This window comes from Athene cunicularia, assembly GCF_003259725.1.
Source record: "Athene cunicularia isolate RWA chromosome 24 unlocalized genomic scaffold, athCun1 chr24_part2, whole genome shotgun sequence".
Classification (NCBI taxonomy): domain Eukaryota; kingdom Metazoa; phylum Chordata; class Aves; order Strigiformes; family Strigidae; genus Athene; species Athene cunicularia.
Genome location: NW_020799133.1, coordinates 508306 through 528196, shown reverse-complemented (window position 1 = coordinate 528196; position 19891 = coordinate 508306). Strand labels below are relative to the sequence as shown.

General features: G+C 52.7%; 1 protein-coding gene and 1 long non-coding RNA gene across 8 annotated transcripts in view; one reads left to right on the top strand and one right to left on the bottom strand.

The window, feature by feature from the left end:
* Window positions 1-19891, top strand: part of CADM1 (cell adhesion molecule 1) — a 144037-nt gene that overhangs the window by 120197 nt on the left and 3949 nt on the right. For 2 of the 7 annotated variants that reach the window (XM_026863882.1, XM_026863883.1), the window contains exons 8-10: window positions 1619-1690; window positions 11943-11975; window positions 17738-17791. The exons of 1 other annotated variant lie outside the window; for it this stretch is intronic. In XM_026863882.1, coding sequence (XP_026719683.1) covers window positions 1619-1690; window positions 11943-11975; window positions 17738-17791 — 159 coding nt within the window. The remainder of the gene's footprint in view (window positions 1-1618; window positions 1691-11942; window positions 11976-17737; window positions 17792-19891) is intronic. 4 more of the 7 variants (XM_026863885.1, XM_026863884.1, XM_026863887.1 and 1 more) reach the window with 4 other exon arrangements.
* Window positions 5829-19891, bottom strand: part of LOC113488608 — a 20026-nt gene continuing 5963 nt past the window's right edge. The window contains exons 2-3 of the long non-coding RNA XR_003399959.1: window positions 5876-5883; window positions 5829-5841 (exon numbers count right to left, since the gene is read on the bottom strand). This is a non-coding gene — a long non-coding RNA (uncharacterized LOC113488608). The remainder of the gene's footprint in view (window positions 5842-5875; window positions 5884-19891) is intronic.

Below are 19891 nucleotides of genomic sequence, written 5' to 3'. Positions count from 1 at the left end.
GTATAAGAGACAGATTCATTTCACGCTTTTCCTCCCCGTGGGAGCGGGCAGACACGTTTGCCAGAAACTTCTAGCGCAGTTAGCATGCAATCTTTTTTTTTTTTTTTTTTGGCTTTTATCGAGGCAGAGCCTGCTGCAGAGCGTGGTCCCCGTGCAGCTCGGGGACTGGCCGGGCACTTTCCTCCACCGGTTCTGCCTCGGCCCCCCCTGCTCCTGGGGGGACGTTGGTGCGAGGAGCGGGTCCGAGTGCCCTGCGTCAGCGTAGGGGCTGGGACGCTCCACGTGTAGGGGAGGGACGGTAGCCGCTTAGAATATCACCGCAGATCAGCGCTCCCCAGCGGAGCAAACTCCGAGGTAACGTGTCTTAACTTTCGGGAAGTTGAACAGAATATAATAAAGGTGCAGCATATAATTAAAGTTCAGATGTCTTAATTAGGGAATCTGAGAGAGCTCGCTTGGAGATAAAAGAGTAGCAGATGTGTTAGTGATGAAAAGTTGACATGCTATAGAGGAAACCTAAAATCAAAAGCCCATGAAATGTTTCATGCTCCATTATTGCCGAATGAATCTGTAGTTCAAAGTCTTCCCGACTACTTAGTGTATTCAGTTTGATCATCTGGGCATTGATACGTATTTTTTATTTTACATCTCCTCATATTTACCTTCTCCTGCCCAGTGATTTTGATGAGTCTGTGCCCCTGTACGTAACATAAATACCGTGAAGAGCGGCAGCGTTTGAGTCTCAGCAGGTCAAGTACGTCTGAGAAACGGTTCTCGGTCACGAAGAGAAACATCCCCGTGCCGAGAAGCGTCCCCGTAGCCGTGTTCCTCGTTAACAGTGCCCCAGCAGCAGCAACAGGAGCGTTCAACTGCAATTGTCAGAAAAATATTGACTTTTTTTTATTAAAAGGGCTTGGTGAAATTCTTCATACCTCGAAATTGAGATTTAGCAACGATGTTCTCGTTTCTGTGTATTTGTTACTATCTCTGAAGTCGTTGGGAACATCCTGCCGAGGTGTAGTCGCAGAGGAGGGGTAGTGAAGTCGAGGGCCCGGGGCAGAAAGCGAGATCCATCCACGTGCTGTCGATCCTGAGCTTGTGGGGCGCAGCAGGGCCGCTCCCACAAACCTCCCACCCAAACGTAGCCGTAGAGAACCAGCAAAGCACCACTGTGTCTCTCTCTGTACATGTAAACTGTGCTTTTTGTTGTGGAAAGTGTGCAGTTTATTTTTCTTATGCCTCCCCCATTCCATTTCTCTCTCTCTCATTGACTAATTTATGCTGGGTTTCATTTATGTTTTTAATTTTTTTTTTTAGCGTTGTAGAAGGCAAAACGGGGGAGAGTTTCGGGGCCAGATTCTCCAGCTAGAGTAAGTCCACGCGCAGCTGCCGAGGTGCGGGCGAGCTCGAGGCCGTGTCCGGCTGCCGAGGATCTGGCCCGCTGTCCTTAAAGCCAGCTGGGCCGTCTCCACCTGGTTTTAGAGGAGGAACGGCCTCCGACAGCCGTGCTGCTTCTTAGCGTCCTTGTTTCTCTCTGATCACGATTGACCGCTGTTGTGTTCTGCTTGTTTTTTCTTAATTTGCTTTTTTATTATTTTCCTTTTTATATTTTATCCAGATCCCCCCACAACTATCCCTCCTCCCACAACAACCACCACCACTACCACCACCATCCCTACCACCATCACAGGTATGGTACCTTCATAACCATTGGAAATGTCCTGAATGTTTATTGTCTTTTATGTATATAAGCAGAGCGTGAAGCCTGGGGAAAAACAACAAACAAATCACTTGCATTTTTTTATTATTTTTTTTCCTCAAATCCACGCACCGTACAGCGCGAGGCCTGGTCCGGCAGTTCGATGAGTCGGACAGTCCTTACCGCAGGTGTTTCTGAGACGTGGGAATTGCCGTGGCAGAAAAAGCTGTTAATTCGGTTACTGGTGGCTGATATTGGGTACTTTTAACCGAGGGGTCCAGACAGCCCTAGAGCTCGTTTAGTGCAGACAGTTGTTGCAGCCTCAACCCCATCAGTAGCAATTTCCGAGCAATTTAGACCTGGAAGCAGGATGTTTGGTCTTCAGTAATTTAATTCGCCTCACGTGACTCGAGATGCTTTTTCCGATGCCTCGGTGTTCGGTCTGTCTCTGTGATAAGCCCTCTACCTCGCTCTCCCAGAAAAGCGAATTCCACCAGTCATTTTTGGAGTCGAACATCATCTGTAGGACCCTTTTTGAGGAGCTGGCTTTTAGCCTTTTGAGTTTTTCCCCGCCTTGCGAGAACAGATGAACAAACCCAACCGGCTGGTCACGAGACACCTCTCTCTTTCACACACATCCCTCATACTTCCTCACTAGACCCAACTCTCTCCACTCATAAGGAAGGCTTTTCTGATTTATTTGTGATCATTTGCATTGTCATTTTTCTGATCTTTTCTGTTTCAACTGCTGCTTTTGCTTTGGCTTGCTTTTTTTTCCCCCCCTTGTTTTGAGGTAGAGGTGACAAACCGAAGGTGAGAATGGACCATTGAATAGCTAATGGCCTAATGTTTATTGTTGCTCTGAACCATCCCCTGTGTAAATGCCGTCATGTTTTATTTGCTTTTATGATGCTGCTCAGCTGACTCTAACCGTCCTGCTCAGGGTGTTTTGTGGCTTCTTTCCTTCTGAGGTTTTTGCAACCAAGTCAGACTCCGCTGGCATGGACAAGCAGTCGAAGTCTTTCTTCCAACGTGCCTTAACGTGCGCTGCGCGTGCGCCGTCTGCCATCGCCATCGTCTTGTCCAGACCTTCCCATTCCCTGTCTTCCTCTTTCCAGGTGCTTATCCATAAAACCGAACTCCAGGCACCCAAGTTCAGATGCTTGAGACCCTCCACCGTGAAGGCTCTTTCCCGTTTTGCGATTTGCTGGCTTTGTTTCAGTTCTGTTTTTAATTTCTTAACTTAACCAGCTTTCATTTCAGAGTAGGTCTCAAACTTTGTTAAACTCTCCTTAAGAGCCATTTGCAGAGAAACTCGGTCCCGTGTAAATGGATCTGCAGACGGTTTTCTTGTGTTTTATGGTATTTTGTTCATGCTTTCAGTGAATTTTGGAAGGCTATAAGGAAGAATTTCTCTTGATGCTTGAATGACCCCGTTCAGTTTCTGTCGGTGCCCGCAAGCATTAAGGACTGTCCTTTTCCCGGGAACTGGACTGCGATCGGCCTGTGGACTCAGGGATGGCCCCAGGACTGGCTTCCCACGCGCGCGCCGTCCTCGCCTGCCACGGCAGGCTCTCAGGTGTCGTGGCTGTTCCTCACAAGGAGCGGGTTTGTTGTTTGCTCTCCCACTGCAAGCGTTGCAACTTGTTTGCGAGTTTTCAGTAGCCTCTGGGCTTCTAGGCTCTCCTCCAGGGTAGTTTTCTAGCTCTTTGGTATGAAAGATAAGAAGGGGGGGTGGCTGGTCCTTGGAGTCGGGACTGGCTATGACCAGGCCTCCCGTCGAGCGGAGTTCCAGCGCAGCTGGGGCCTGCCTGCGGCGGTTGCTTGCCCCGGTCTGGCAGTGGCCCCGGCAGGGTTTCTGCCCCGCTGATGGGAGGGTGATGCCCCGGAGCTGCTTAGCACCCACAGCTACAGCTCGAGGTGCTTCTTGAGTCCGTGTCTCCAGCTGTAAGAACCCCCCCTTGAAGCTTTCCGACGGGGTTGTGTTGGACGGGGCGGCGCCGGGGTGGGGGGTTTCGGGGAAGGGAGGACCTGGCGTGCCGCTTTCTCGGCCGTCCTTGGCCGCTTTCCGTCGGAGCGAACTGTTGCCCTGCAGATCAGCGCTGCCCGTTGTGAGGGTGCTGCTCCCTGGGGAGGACAGTTTGTCGCACCCAGAGACGCACTGGGCGGTGGCTCCTCGCGTGCTGCGCAAGCTGAACCGTGGGTCACTTCGGTATCAGCCTGGCAGAAGGACTTTGGGATCAGGAGCGTGTGGCTGTCCTCCCCCGTTTTTCTGCCACCTTTGCTTGCCGTGATGGAGGATCTAAAACCCCGAGGTCACTGACATCCCGCTGGCAAAACCCAGCTGGGTCCCCATCACCTCCATGATGCGTTTCTGTATTGACTGTGAACTGTTGAAGAGGCCAGAAACTTAACAAAAATGGGATATTGTTCACCAATTCCATCAGTTCCTGCTCACGATACGTAGGAAGATCAGTTAATGCTGATGAGAGAAATTTTTATATTCCTCCATGACACAGATCTAACGCTGAGTCTTCTTGATGTGGGGCTTCACGTCTCCTGCCCACAAGTCCAGCTGCTTCTCCCACAAAAAGCAGCTGAGGCTTCGCCCCCCGCCTCGGCGCAGAGACCAGCACGTGTGTGTTTTCCAGGCAGCGTGATGCTGCAGAAACTTTTGTTCTTCAATATTTAAAGAGACTTTGTAGCTGGAAAAAATTAGGTCAAATTAACATAATCTCTAGAATTACACAGCATAGTAGTGTTGAAACACTTTTTAAAGCCTCGAGAGACAACTGATACCTTAATTCCCATCATCACCAAAACGCTGAAATATTCTTCTCGTGCGATGGAAGTGCTTAGGTAGCAGACGGGGTGTTCCGTGTCTCAGCGGGGTGCGAGCCGTCTGCCTGCCAGCCGGGCTGAAAACCCTTCCTTAGGAGGTGGAGGACTTGAAATGTGCTTTATTTTGTCTTTTTCCTCCAACTTCTTATATAATACTGGCCTAGGTCATCTTCCTTGAAGCCATAGAGTAGTTCTGAAACTGTTGTCTTGCTTTCACTTTTTTTAAAAAAAAAAAAAAAAGAGGAGAGAGGGACTTGTGCTGAAACAGTTCCGATGTCCAGAGCTGGGGTTGTAGGCGTGCTGTCCTCCCCACCGACCGCCCCAGGGAAACATCGCTCTGGGGAGCAGTGCTTGGGGGTTAGGGAATTCATTTCTCCTGCTAGAAGTGTCCGAGAGGAGAATCTGAAAGGGCTGGACGGCAGCTGCACGCGCGTGGTCAGCGCCTCCTCCTGTGCACGTCCCGGCCTCAGACGTGGTTTTCACTCGCTCCCACGCAGCCCTTCTCCTCCGAACACCTCCGCCGGGATGCGGACGCGCAGCCCTGCCCCGGGAGTTTCTCTCGGAGCGGTGACGGACGCCGCTCAGCGAGCACGAGGCAGAGCAGGAGGTGCCGCCAACGGGAGGGGACGGGCAGCGCGAGGGGCAGGCGCGTGACGGGGGCTCCGCGCGCTCCCCGCGGGCTCCCCGGACCCACCCAAGCCCGTGCCCGGGGCGAAGGGGGCTGCTATCAGCCCCTCTTGCTCGACACACGTCCCGTCTTGCCGCCGCTGCCCGCTCGGCCCGCGAAGGCACGCTAAGGCGCTTTTCTGGCAGGGAGGGCTCGGGGAAGGGCTCTGAAGAGCCGACCCGCTGCGCTGCTTCTTTCCAGGAGAAGGAGAAGCCGAGCAGTGGTGAAGTTTCCGAAACAGCACGACCTCTAAAGCTTTTCCTCTGTCGCTGCCGCTTTGCTTTGGTGTAGGTGCTTGAAAAGATTTCCTGCGTGACAGTTTGATCTTCCCCGTACATCCTCCGCCTGCATTGATATTCCGACCACCCTTTGGTGGTTCAGCTGTTATCGCCGAAAAGCCCTTTTTTATCAGTTCGAATTGTCCTTGTGGCTTTGTTCATTAAGATGTACAATATGATACAGCCGAGCAAACTGCATAATTTGAATTACCCCTAGAGTCGTTCCTTGAAATGCTGGGCTTGGACAGCTGTTGTTTCCTGGGAGATAAAGGTTTTTAACAATCGCCCAGGCCTCGTCTTCGGGCACGGCGCGGCGCGGAGCCTTTCAGCCGGCCTTTTCAGGCAGCTTCTGCTGCCTTCTGGTCTTGCTTAGCACATACACCTCCACACCGCGGGATCTACGGTATTATTTGTACGTGCACATTTGCATTTATCCCACTTTCTCTGCAGATGGATCACGCAGGTGCCTTGGCAACAGTTTCAGTGGAGACCCGGGGGTGCGGCGCGCCTGCACGTTACCCGTATTTCAAGCCTTGCAACGGATGCTGCCAGTTCTGCCCCCGCTGCCTGTCACGCAGCAGTGTGAACGGCCAGCTGGCAGATGCCACAGTGGCCTCTCTTTAATGCCACTTTAGACTGGACTTTAAACCCCACTGGTGCCTCAGAGTTTGTGGTGGCAGGTGGGGGTTGGTGTTCAGGCAGCTGAAACGTTGCTGCCAGTGGTTGTAGGTTCAGACTTCCCTGAGGTGCTGAAGCCTCCCGTGCTGCGGAAACACCCCGCATCCCTCCTTGGGGCTGGGGATTTTTCTTGGCAGGAGCCGGTGGGCTCCATCTGACGGGAAGGTTGACCAGTGGGCGAGCTCCAAAGCAGGAGCTGTTCGTCGGCGCGGAGTGCCTGTCGCCCCTCGTCCAGGGGCCCGTCGTAGCTGAGCTCTCTCTTGGCCCGTGCCGGCGCGGGGCGAGGGCAGCGGCTCTGTCTGCCTGGTGTGGCCTCCCCACGTGCCAGCTCTGGGGTCCACTAAACCCCACGATTTCGTGTCATCAGGGAAATATTAACGTGTGGGAATCTGAAAGTCTTTGAGGAGGAATAGTGTCGCAGGTCTTCAGAGCATGAATTCACATGCGGGAGAACTTCCTCAAGGTGAGGGATGATTTCAGCCTCCATGGAAGTCTGTTCTTTTCTGCTTAGAGCTGGTTGTGGGACAACCTGCAGTGGCCCAGGGTTTACTCCGGCAGAACTCCGCGGAGGTGGTGGGCAGGAGCAGCGCAGGAGCGTTCCTCGCTCAGATGACCCCGCGGTAGGTTGTGGGAGGCGAAGGGGCGGCGTGGGGATGGCCCAAGGACGCGCGTCCCAGCCGAACCGCCGCTGGGCGTCTCCTCAGGCACGGGCACATGTGCGCGTCGCCGCTGGTGCTGGTGTCTGCGGGGAATCGCACCTAAACGGGACCCACGCTCCTTCCCAGCGCCCCCAGATGTGGGCGGGTGGGCGGCTCCCGCCCGGCTGCAGGGATCCCTTCACCGCGTTCTCTCCCCGTTTTCGGGGCGCTCTCCCTTGCTGTGTGTCCAGGTGCTCAACGGCACCGTGCAGGCACTCAGCCCAGTGATTTGTTCCCCAAAATTATTTATTATTTAACTTTTGCTTTCCGTTGAAGCCTCTGCATGTCCCTGATGAAATGTCAAGTTAATTTAAAGATGATGCTGTGCTCTTCTGACATTTTCATCCAGGATGTGACTGCATTAAAGAGAATAAAGGAAGAGAGAGTAGCTGACAGGCCTTGTACAGAAAATAAAACGAAATAAGATTCAGTCTTCTAGTGCCTCATCCAGGTGGTAGCGGGCACGGTACTGGCAGGTCTGCTCTTCGTGGAGGTGACCCAGTGTAAGCGGTGCAGAAACCATCGTTCTGCTGGGCAGAAAACGTGCGTGTGTAAGAGAGCGAGGGCAGAGGGCCGGTCCCCTCCGGGTAGCAGCGGCCAGCGCCCCAAGGCGAGGGCAGAGCCGTGGGACGACCGCCCTGCCCGCCCAGCGTGGTCTTGGCTGCTGGTGGGACCGTGGGCAGGTGTGACGTTCACACGGTTGGGTTTAAATAAAACCCAATCCTCGCAGATCTTTGTGGAAAAACACAAAAAGGCGTAGCCGGAGCCACAGCGCTAATTTCGGAATATTTTTGTTCTTGTCACACACAACTTCCATACAGATTGTGATTATTTTTGTGAAACATCTGGTGCGCAAATCAAAGTGTCTCTGGGGTGCATTGCAACATGCCCGCGCACAAAAGCTTTCGGCGCGAGCTGGAATCACGTTACGGAGGATCATCACAGAGTATCATCATGCAAAGTACGTTTTTACCCATCCTCCCGAGGAGCGTTTAGCGAGGGAGAGCGTTTGCACCCCGGGGGGGGTGTCACCCCCTTTGCCCCTTGGCCATGTCACGGCAACGCAACATCCCTGCCGACGGGCAGCGGCGCTTGCTGGGGGAAGGACGGGGATCTGTGTCGGGCTCTTTACCAGCCTTAACAACCTGAAACAAAGCCACAGTCCTGGTTGTAAGAGCGCGAGCTGGTCCCTGAGGCTGCTGTGAAAGCAGCAACGTGAAGGAATTCGCACTGGCCCCGGTCAGTAAATGTGAAGTAGTCTGGAAAATCAGGAAGAATAATAAGAGCTCCACAAGTCAGTGATCAGATTGGGTTTTGTTTTCCGTACAGAAAGCCATTTAAAAAGCAATGCACTGGATGGATATCTATACTTACTAATAACGCTTTCAGTTTTTTAAGAAAAGGGGCGTTTTGCTGTTGTTCTGGTGATGCGCTGTTGTAATTCTCCTCACAATAGCTGTGTGGTTTTAAGCTCCAGTGTATCGTGCGCTTCCGTACGGCTGCAGCACGGCAGCTCGAGCATTCAAGTTGGTGAATTTAATTTTGCTGCCGGGGTTTTAATATTCCTCCACCGTGCTCGTTCTGTTTGAGGCTGTGGACTAATTACGGACGAGTTTAAAGGGCCCAGTCTGTCACACTCCACAAACAGTTTGAAGTTGGAGAGAATCCATTTGAAAAAATGAGGAGGCTTGGCAATGGAGCTCGTAACTCAAGTAAATGTTGCCCAGATGCCTTCATGCAGTAATTTTATAAATGTGTGTATATATGTGTGCGTGCGCGCTTGTGTAGCTACCTAATGAGGTGGTGAGTGCCGAACACTTGGGTGTCATCCGAGTTTTCTTAGCTGGCAGGTAGCACCATCTGTGTGGCAGGACGCCGTGTGCCGGTGCTGTCGCTCGCTCGCGGCCTCAGCGACCGGCGCCGGGAGGAATCAGTGAGGGGAAAGGCGCAGCTTTAGAGAGGCCAGGGGTTCCTTTCCTGGATCCCATCTCCAATTATAAACCTGCCCCCCAGTGACTTTATCTACTTGTCGATTTTGAAAGGCCGTTGCATTGTTTTGCTTCTCCCCATAGAACAAATTCTCTTGTTTTTCTGATGAGACTCGGGAAGAGAAGCCTTTATCTTGAGATGAGAAGTACCACGTTGAGCCTCTTTTTTTAATGTGCTTTCTCCGTTCTCTGCTTTGCCCCATCAAGTGAGCCAGCCCTTTTTGTGGCACCAACTTCAATCAATTTTAAATCGTTTTAAATGCTGAGCATCAGCTTCATGTGATCAGCTGATCTTTAAGGCCCCTTCCAACCCAGAGGATTCTGTGATTCCCTGATTGAGTGCCAGCTCCCCACACCGATGGCTCGGGGCCAGAACGGTGCTTTTGGGTGACGGCAAAGCCTTTCATTGGCCTCGTTCAACCTTTGTTAAGTCAGAAACGTGTCAAGGACTTTCTTGTTGGTCCATATTGGAGGAGAAAAGATGATTTTTCTTCTAGGACGTGGGGCAGAAGCCTAATCTCTGGGGTGCTGCAGGTCTGGTCCAGCACGTGGATGTGGCTGTTCTTGAACGCGAAGCAGAGGTCACTGGCACGTACCTGGAAGCCAGGGAGGCACGTTGGAAGTCGGCCGGTCCCTCTTAAAATTGTAGGTTGTCGTGGCGGCGGCATCGCAGGGCGGGGGCTGTTCCTTGGTGCGTGAGGCAGAGCAGCGGCGCCGTTGGGCGGACGCGGTTCTCCACGTGTTCATTAATGTCGTGCCAAATCTACGTGACCACGTTTCTCTCCTCACCGCGCGACTGCTGCAGTCGGGTGCCTGCGTCGGGGCTGTTCTTTGCTTTTCTTTGCCACGAGATGATTCCTCTTCGGAGCGCTGTGTGTGTGCGATCCTCCTTCTCAAAGAAGATCTGGGATTGAGAAGGACTTCCAGGAAACTCCTTCTAAACTTTAACCGGTCTGTGTTTCCTATTGCAACCATCCAAACCATTTGCTAATCATAACTTTGTCATTCCAGCTGCAGCCAACATGTTGTTTGACTTGGATATTTGTTCGCACTTACAACCGCTTGAGAACTTTATTTTTTGTAACCTGTTGGTCTCTGTCCCCAGACGGGGAAGCGAGATGCACTGTCCAGTTTGCACTGTTTCTTGACTAATATCTCTTCCAGCACGTCAAGTTTGCTTTCAGCAGATTCTCTATTTAGCGTAAAAGCTGACGTAACTTTTTTTGTTTCAGGAAGACAGTAAATTGAGATTATTTGTAGATGCCAAGATGCTATCTCAGGAATTAATACTCAGTTTTACAACCCTTTCTAAACAACAGCTTTCCCCCCACCTTCACCCCCATTTTCCCCTTCACCATTTGCTTGGTTAAAACGAGGCATCGCTTGGGGATTGCAACCCGACAAGCAAGAAAAGCCCCGCTCTTGTTCTCCTTCCGCTTTGGACGGCTTCCTCGCAGCCTCCGCCAGAGCTCCAGCAGGAGAACAAGCGCTCGCGTCTTTAAGCGTGCGTTAGGCTGGATTGCCAAGCTGAGAACAGTCTATGTTGGCAGTGGAAACAGGCTAATGACGGCTTGATAATCTGTTATGCAAATCTTGGTGCAGTTTGTTAAATTGTGCAGGGTTTATTTGTTTTGCTTCCATCATTAAAGCATGTAGACCTTGTATCTGTAAGTATTGTGTACTCCTTGTATGAATCTTGTCTCCACTGGTGCTTCAGGAATTCAGGCCTGGGCTGTCCTCAGCTAAATTGCCAAGGGACGGGTCCTCCTTCCCCCGCTGCTGCCCGTGCCCGGGCGGGAGGACTGCCCGTCCGGGGCTCCTTGGACAGCATCCTAACGAGGGGAAACACCAATGGGAGTTGTCTGTCCTTGCTACAAAACTCAAGCTCGGGGCCGCTTTGCAGAAGGATGTGGCGGAGCGCTGCTCTGCGCTTACTCCTACAACGTTACTGGTTCAAACATCGCCTGCATCGAAGCGAGGAGAGTCGTGCGAAGCCTCGGCTGAGCTGTCAGCCCGAGGCTGCCGGTGGGGGTTTGCAGCGTTAGAGATACCTTGGGAGGAGCCAGCCTGCTAAAGCAAGAGGCCGACACCACAGAACTCGTAGAACCCGATGAAGGGTAAATGAGTTTCAATATAGAAATGACTGGCTTGTTCACTTAATGTGAATCACTTGGGTTTAGACCTGTCGGTGCAGAGGGAATACTGTAGGACACTGTCAGAAAAGGCCGTCAGGTTTGGGTCAGTCTTTAAAAGTGCCTGTTGCGAGCACCTGTGAAGGGGTGAAACATCTCTCCATTGGCAAGGCAGCAACCCCCGAGAAATTCCCAGCGGCACGAAATACGTGTGGAGTAAAGGCAGCCCGAGACGAGCGACAGGGAAAGCTCCAGCGTATTTATTTACCTAGAACTGTGCACCAGTTAACGGTGGCAGCAGAGGGACTGGTGATGTCTGTCTGCGTTCGCCAAATCTAGAGCACAGCCGCACGTCGTGCAGGTGCGTGGCTCGGCACAGGCGAGGCCGAGGGCCGCTCCCAGCTGCGGGGCTCCAGGTGAGGTCTCCAGCAGGCTCTTCGATTTGAGCGGTTGCTCCCCCCTCCCAGAGGGCTCCAGGGCTGCGCCACGTACTGACGCGCATGGAGGGAGGAGGAGAGGCTGGGGGGGGTCAGGCCCTGGCGCTTCGCTGCAGGCAATGTCTGAACGTGTGAAAACCCTTTTCCAAGTGTCGGCTCTTTGTCCTGGTCCTGAGCTTCTGTTTTGGTCCTCACCAACTAAAGCGTTGGTGTCGGTGTTCTCCCCCCGTCTCCTGTTCCCCTGATTTTGCAACCACCAGTAATTGTTCTGGCAAGGTCCTGAAAAAAAAGAGAAAAATTTACTGTTTTCCTCAGGCTCATAGCTTTTGAACTGGAGGCATGTCTTCTAAACAGTGCAACTCACTTCAAATGCTTTTTGCCTTTCATTTTATTATTGCTTGTCACGCAATGTTCTTTGAAAGCTTGCTCATATATTATCTGTTCCATTTTTTCCATTTTCCCTTTTTTTGCATGCTGTTCCTCCTGTTTCTTCCCTTCCTCCAATCCTCTGTTCCCGTGTGTAGACACAACGGCGACGACAGAACCGGCAGTTCACGGTTGGTATCACATTCCTGTTTATCTTATTTCTCAGCGCTGCTGAGTGGCAAGACAAGCCTGGGAAGGGGAAGCAAAAGAGGGAAATGCAGTCTTCAAGGGAAAACCGTTTCAGGTGGACTGATCTCATAAATATAACAGAGTTTTTAAGGCTGGAAAGTCTGTCTGCTCTTGTCATTTCTGCTGTGAGCTTCGCAGACGGTTGCTCCAGTGCCAGGCGAGCACCGATCCCCCAAGCCCCACGGAAGCGGCGACGAGCCCGCACGGTGCTGAGGGCGCGGAACCCTCGCCCGCTCCTCTGGATGACACAGGGCAATCGCGTCACACATGAAAAAGGGATCTGGCCTTCGGAAACAGGAGTTCAAGTTCCATTTTTTAAGAGCTGAGGGAAACCTTGAGCGCTTTCCTTCCGTTCTGAGCTGCCGAGGCAGCGCGTGCGGCAGGCCCGCCGGCGCGGGGCAGCGTCGCCTGTTCGGGGACGCTCCGCAGAGGAGCGCTCGCTACGGGGGTCAGCGGTGGAGTTGCATTGTTACGCTGCAGAAGGAGATGGGGAAAACAAACAGCAACACTCTCCTGTCGGCATAGCAGTCTAGCAACCTAACCCTTCTCATCTGCTCAAGGCAGCCGAGCTAACAGCTTGACAGCTTCCTTAGCTTCCTACATTCTCAAAGTGAGCCTAAATAGGCACTTCAGGCTGGAAGTTGAGCATACCGTTTTTTGGCACGAGCTCGCTTTTCAGCTAAAGAACCAAAACCTCTGACAACTTTAATTAAGGCTAATCCATATTTGAGTCTGCTATTTTAGTGCCTTTTCACTCTGATAAACCGGCTGTTTCTTCTATTGACAGAAATCCGTAACGCTGAACAACCTCTTTTTCCAGCCCGTCGCCGGCGCGGCGGCCCTTGGCCGATGGCAGAGGGAGCACCGAGGAAAGGGGTGGCTGAGTAGTGACGGCCCGTGTCAAGTGGAGGGACAGGCACTTCTTGTCCCAAATAACTTACCTGCTTGGGCGCGCTTTCTCACTTGACATAAAGATTGGAACCTTCAGTCACGCTCCATTTCCTGGACGGTGCTGGTCGCCCTGGGTGCGTTTAATGTCAGGATTCCGCATCGGCGATTTTGTAGCAGCTGCCATGGAAGTCAGGGCCAGGTAGTGAAAGTCCAAGTGCTGCCTCATCCCGCAGCACGCTCACACGCGGGAGAGTCGGGTGGAGCCGGAAGGTCGATGACGCCATCGCTAAGCCGTGGGGAAGCCTCCGAGAGCCGACCCTGAAGGCGGTTTTAATTCCCCGCAGCTCTGCTGAGCTGGGAAGGGTCCGGCTGCTCTTCCAAGCACCGGCCGGGCGCTTCGCTCTCTGAGGAGCGGCTGAGGAGAGCCCCGGGGCTCGGCCAGGAGGCGGCTGCACCCGCTGCCCCTTCCGCACCCCGTGACTCTGGGTGTAGCCGGGGCTTCGCGCCTCGGGGGTAGGGAGAGCAGTCAGGGCAGGGTCGACCCCAGTTTGGCCAAGGGACTCTGCTGCCAGTGCTGGAGTTGGCTGAGAAAGAGAAGATGCAGGCGGAAGGACGGCGGCCCGCAGCATCAGGAAACAACACCAGGTTTTTTTCTGTTTTTGTCGGGCAACCCTAGAAACGTGCAGGAACAGATGCTGACCCCTCAATTTGGGAAAGATCCAGCGGCCCTGACAGCGGCGCGGCTGCTGACGTCATTCCTAGCCGTCTCGCTGAGCCTTGCCCGGCACGCAGCTTGCGTTAGGCCCCGGCGTGGGGACGTGCTGGGACGCTGCGAGGCTGCGGGGCGGGGGGGCACACGCAGCCCTGTCTGTCACACAATTCCTGATGGCTTTTGGCGCTTTTACCGTGCTGGGGCCAGCCGCAGAGCCTGGTTTTGGCTCAAGGACGACCTCGGACTGTTGCCACCTCCGTGGGGGAGGAGTGCCGCTGCGAGGAGCCCGACAGCTGAAATGACGAAGCGATCCCGCTCAAATGAGCCGCTACAAACTTTCCTGCCTTAAAAGCCAGCCAGGTCCCCGGAACTCCCCTGCGCTTGCCCTCAGGGGGTGCTTTTCCCGTGAAGACTCGGGGGGTTCTTTCCAAGCTTGTGTTGCTGGAGTGTGTATGGAGTATACCAGGTGTTTCTGTATGTTGGCCATTTGTTCTTACCGATGTCCGATGGGAGTGAGCATGTCTGTGAATGACTAGAAATGCATGGGCATGAACTACAGCCAAATGGATTTTCTCCAAAAACGATTTTAAATGAATTGGGGGAAGAAAAAACAAAACTGAAACGAAACTAACAAAAAAAAACCAAAAAACAAAAAACACAACCAAAAAAGAGATTGATAGCAAAGAAAATGCATTGTAAGGCTAGTGTGGAGCCAGCTCAATACTTCAATCGGGGAAAGGATTTTTGAGTCCTTCAATTTTTTGGAGTGTATCCTAGAGGACTGGGGGGAGAGGAGTCCTGTATGTGTGTGCATGTCAAAGCGGTAGCAAAGCCCCTGCCATTCCCGTCTCCCTCTGGAATGGAGTTGACGGCAGCGATGCATGAGTGACTTAAAGCACGAACGTTGTTAACTCTTTTGTTGAAAAATGAGAGCTTAATTGTAAATTTTCTGATGCACTTTCTCCTTTCTCTGCACTGTTCATTGCCAGAACTCCAATAACAGCATGGTCATGGCCGGCAGGAAGGCTTGTGCTTCTGCTGCACCGCACTAAGCCGGGTTTGCCCAGCTTAAGCCCCCCTTCCCTCTCATTTTGCCCTTCCTGGTGTCAGGGTGCCGGCGGGGCCGAAATGGCAGTTCCTGCCTGTTCGCAGCCGAGCTGTGGGCAGAGCTTGGCGGAGCCGGGAGAGTAACGTCTCCGAGAGTCGGCCACCGCTGAAGCCGGAGAGAAAACACTTTTTCTGCCGTGCCCGCCCTCTTCTCCTCTCCCACCCCTCTCCCTCTCAAAATCAACGTGCGAGCTTTGAATTTCCGAGCCCCTCAGCAGGCCGGGGCGCTCGGCCTCGGCAGGGCTGCTGCCCAGCGCGGGAGCCCTGAGGAGACGCCCCCGCTCACATTTTTTTCCCCTGTGCACGCAGAGCGTGTATACGCAGCCACGACCTCAGACGTGATGGTCTTTCGCTGCAGTGAAAGCAATGACTTAATTTTGCCACTTTTTCCCAAATTTTACCCTGGCCTGTGTAAGCAAAGAGCTTTAGGAGCTCCCGATGGATTCTGGAGGGCCGGGGCAGCGGCAGCGGGCTGTGGGCAGCCCTGTGCGTACGGACGTGTGCTCGGCGAGGGGGAAGCGCGGAGCCGCTTTTCGGCTCCCCCGCCGAGGCAGAAACACGGCGCCGCTGCCTCGGCACAGGCAGAATTTCTGCTCGTCCTCACGAAAAGGTAGGGTGAAAAAAAATCTCTTCTGAAGCTGGCAAAGCAGGAAGTCTGGAGTGGAGGTTAAAATAACGAAAACATCCCAGTGGTGAATGAAGAGTGACAAGGAAATACCTTGCCCATAATACAGCAGGTAAATTATTTTATAAGCTGGAAATTCTTCCCCAACCATATGAATTTTTAATTACAGCCTTAGCAGGGTTCTGCACAAGAGCATTTAACACTACTGTGTTGAGCTCGCGTTGCTTTTTCCGATAGCGCCCCGTCTCTGGGAAGGAGTTGTCCTCATGCGAAGCCAAAGGCGCAGCCGTGCCGGAGCGCTGCCTGGCTCGCAGGGCTCGCCAGATGCCGCCGCACTCGAGGATCAGGAGCCTTGGTGCTTTCTGCCTTAACGCTGTCAGGCGGCTCTGCAGCTCCCACTGCCTTTTCCCCTTTCGAGAACGCCCGACTTAAAAGTGCAACTAATAGTAAATACATCCCTAAACCTCTCCTACGGATCCAGTCCTTGGGGCAAGTGACTAAAACATCACGGAGCTCTCTGCACACGTTAAGGTTTCTGTGCAGTGCCGTGGAACACGCCGCATAAAACAACCCCGAGCTGCTAATTTACAGCTTAATTACAGACAGAGAATTGTCCTTTGCCCGCAGCCTGGAGGGAGCTCGGGACGCGGCCCAGAGCCTTGCTCTGGTGGTAGCAGCCGGCTCGTGGCCCCGCTTAGGCAGCGGGCTGGCCCGCAGCAGACTCAGTATTTGACGGGGAAGTGGCGGCCGAGCGAGAATTGACCTTTCATTTATGGAACAGGAGCTGTGGCAGACTTTGGATTCATTCTGATCAGAAGTGAAAAGAAGGGGCTTTAATAGGTGATGTGAAAGTTCAGTGAGAAAAATCAAAAAGTAATCTACCATAGATATAGATATAGATATAAAGTGCCTCACAACAGGTTTTAATACTGTTTGGTGGCATTTCTAAGTATACCAGGTGCAGGTAGAAACTGAATTGTTGAACTGTTGCATTTCCTTTTGAAAAAGACTTTTTTTGCTTCATAAAAAATGCAGCGTTGCCCTTTTTCATTATTGAGAAAATGGAGCTCCTTTTAAGTGAAAGGGAAGACTCTACAGAAGCAATTTTGGAGAGCGACAAGTTGAATGGCTCCTCTTCTGAGCCCAGGTTTGCATGTCCCGTGCTTCTGTGAGTCAGCTGTGATTATATATTGCATTAGCGTTAAAACGGGGGCTCCCTGCACCCCAGGAGCAGCGCACCGACAAAATCTGTGCTATTAATCTGAACAGCTCCCTGCTTCAGAAGATAATTCCGGCCACAGCTTCCAGGCGACTTAATGTGTTTAAAAACCAGTCACTGAGCATGAGTTTAGTTTTTAGTGAGCTGCACGTCCTCGTGCCTCGCTGGCAGCTTTGCAGCAGGGACAGTCTCACGTGGGGCAGTCTGCGAGCGGACGGTGCCGGGGTGCCAGATCACCACGGCTGGTGCTGTCTCCTCATGGGAATTTGATTTTTTTTTTTCCTTAGATAATGCACTTGCTTTAGCAGCCAGCAGCGAGAGTAAGGTGCGGCAGGGCCCAGCCTGCGCAGAAACGCTGCGCACACACACACACACACACCCCCTTTACGTAGATCCCAGTGCCCTCCAGACACAGGTTTGCCCTGGAACCTGTCCTGAGTTCCCTCGACTCTGTCCTCCCTTGGCCCCCCTGACGTTTTCCCAAACTCAAACAAAAGAGAAAATAACGGCCCTACCCACAGCGTTCGCTGCCTTTTGTGCTCACGAGAGTGTGTCTCGCCTGACTGCTTTATCAGCTTTGAGGATAGATACTTTTTCTGTCAAGGCATCAAATTTGGGAAAATTTAAAAAATAGTTTTTGTCAGAGTTTTTTGGCGGAAGACGCAGCCTGCAGGTCTGCACGTACAGATGCCTTCCAGTTTGGCAATGCAATCTGCACCACTCCCTCACTGAGAAACTGCCGGGCTTGTCAGCAGTACCAAAACCAGACTGAATTTTGTGGGCAATTGGAAGACAATTTTACATTGCTCTGTGTTTACAGAACCGAAATCAGACTGGACTAAATTGGGAAATTGCCCCCCACGATGACTACAAGACAGAGTTTGGGGGTCTTTGCATGCTGTTATGAATGAGTGATTTTGATTCCATGTTTCGTGTGCCAACAGTGTAGACTGAGGAACGTTTCTGTCTGTAATAAAGGAAATTATTGCAATTCTGTCATACGAGTTACTCTGCCCAAATCGGCAGAAGGTGGCAAGTGATTGACGCATTATTTCCCCCCCCCCCAAGAAATTCATCCTCAGTTCTTAAGTGTGCTGTTTTTTGTCACTCGAGAAACGCAGAGAAAAATGAGTTTGTTTTTACTTGTAAGGCTTTACTCAGTTGCCCAATTCGGCAGAGGAGCTGGACTATGGGGATCTCTCAGGTAAGGGCTAGTACGTAGGTAAACCGCTGCTCTTCTACGCTAGATACTGGTTCCACTCTGATTTCTGCATCTTGGCCATGTTGCATTGTATAGTCGCTGTGGTGTAGCCATTCCTCCAACGCACGGGCTCGCAGCTTGATGTACGCTGTTTTCTGTTGGGATTCTCCTGCCTTTTTTCTTTTTTTTTTTTTTTTCTTTTTTTTTTTTGAGTTTGGCACCCATTTCTGTGTGGCACCCTTGAAAACGGGGCGGGAGGCGTGCAGAGCGGCGAGAGTTTCCATTTCAGGTTGCCTCCCGGCTGCTAGGCTGCAATTTTTTGAACGCTTATTTGGAGACTGGTTGAGTTGAAACTCGATGTTCGTCAAACGCTCGACTCTGCTGTATTGTGTGAAACCGTCTTCAAAACATGCAGCTGGCGCTCAATCTCGCCTGCTTGGTGATTTCGCATAATGCGACTATCAGATTGGGGACAAAAAGGAGGTAATTGCTTTATCAGCGGAGGCAAAGCCAAGTAAATGGTTTGAACCTCTTTTTATCCACGCTGGACTGGAAGTTACAGAAATACGTCCTCGTAGTTGGTCCCTGCAAATTAGCACTAATCCAGATTAAGAAATAAAAGCATCTTCAGCGGATGCAGCTGGTGTATTCAAAACGGGGGTCGCATCAGTGGTGCGAATCCAACCTCCACGTTTTGCCAGAGTCCTCCTAAGCCTTTTTTAGAAATTCGCCCGATTTTTTGGCTCCCACTTCTCGGCAGCCCCGTTTTGCCCGCTGCAAGCCGAGGGCCGGCTCCGTCGCCCAGGCAGAAGGCGGGAGCGGGCGGCGCAGCCGGGCTGAGCCTCCTCCTGGGCCCGGCCCTGCCCAGGAGCGTTGGGGTCCAGCGCTGCTCCCAGCGGGGCTTTGAGCACCAACCAAAAACCGAGGCCAGAAAAGCGAAGCCCCGAGGCCTCACGGCGCTCTGTGAAACGCTCCCTTTTGTCCGGCCGAACTGGCAGCGTCTCCTCCTGGAAGCCACTATAGGTATGCTTTGGCCAAGAGGTTAGAAATGATTGATTAATTCCGTATGTGTTCTAACGCCTGAGCGATACTAATAATTGTTATTGCAGGCCTGGGCCAGATCTCATAGGTAAGAAGCACTAGAGGTGTCTGTTAAATATCGCTGTCTGGATGGGAAATAATTGTTTTGCTCTGATAAGCTTTGTTACTTTGAAATCTGTATTTTTTCAAGAAAAACACACCTTTTGGTGAATGTAGCGAAGAACGGGAAGCAATTCCAAAAAGGAATTCCTCAAAATGGGTGTCTGCTCGCAGCGGTGCCGTTGCCCGGAGCGCAGTGCCGGCGGCACAGCCACGGGCAGCACATCACGGAGACGCTGTGGCCACCGGCAGCGCCTGCCGCCGCCTCCTGAGTACACAGCTCGGTGTTTCTGTTTTTCTGAATTTCGAAAGTCAAAATTTCCCCAAAACTGTCCCCAAAGCAGCGCAAGCACAGCTGCTGCCGACAGCGAGCAGATGAGCCAGCAGCACCCTTTGTGCGCTACCACACACCCATTTTGGAGCATTTATTTTGACTGTGATTTTTTTTTTTTTTTCCCTAAGAATTTCAAAATTTTGATTGTTGCTCTCTCAATTCCTTTACATACACCCAGAGGGTAACTGTACCAAGTTAAATGTGCCGGTGTCACTAGGGAAAGAGCCCCCGGCCATTCTCTGCTACCAACAAAACTGCCCTCCCTCCCGTGCCCCGGCCCATGCTCCCGGGAGACTGGAACCCGGTGCTGTTTGCGGGCCGTGCTCGGCAGCTTTGGGCTGGCTGAGGGGGAGCGTTGCCCTCCGCTCGGGCATGCTGGCGCTGCCGCGGCGTTTGCCGGGTGTGCTGTTCCTTCCAGGTGCTCCCGTCCCGCCAAACGCTTCAGCTGGCTCTGCCGACCGTGCAGTTGGGTCCCGCAGCCCTTCCCTTCCACCCAGGTAGCCGCTTGCCTGAGCTGCGTTTGCTTCTCCCGGTCGAGCCGTGTGTGTCCGTGCCCCTCGCCAACCTCGTCCCGCGCCCGGCGCTGGGAGGGAGCGGCAGGGTTGGCCTCGCGCTGGCTCGGCGCAGCC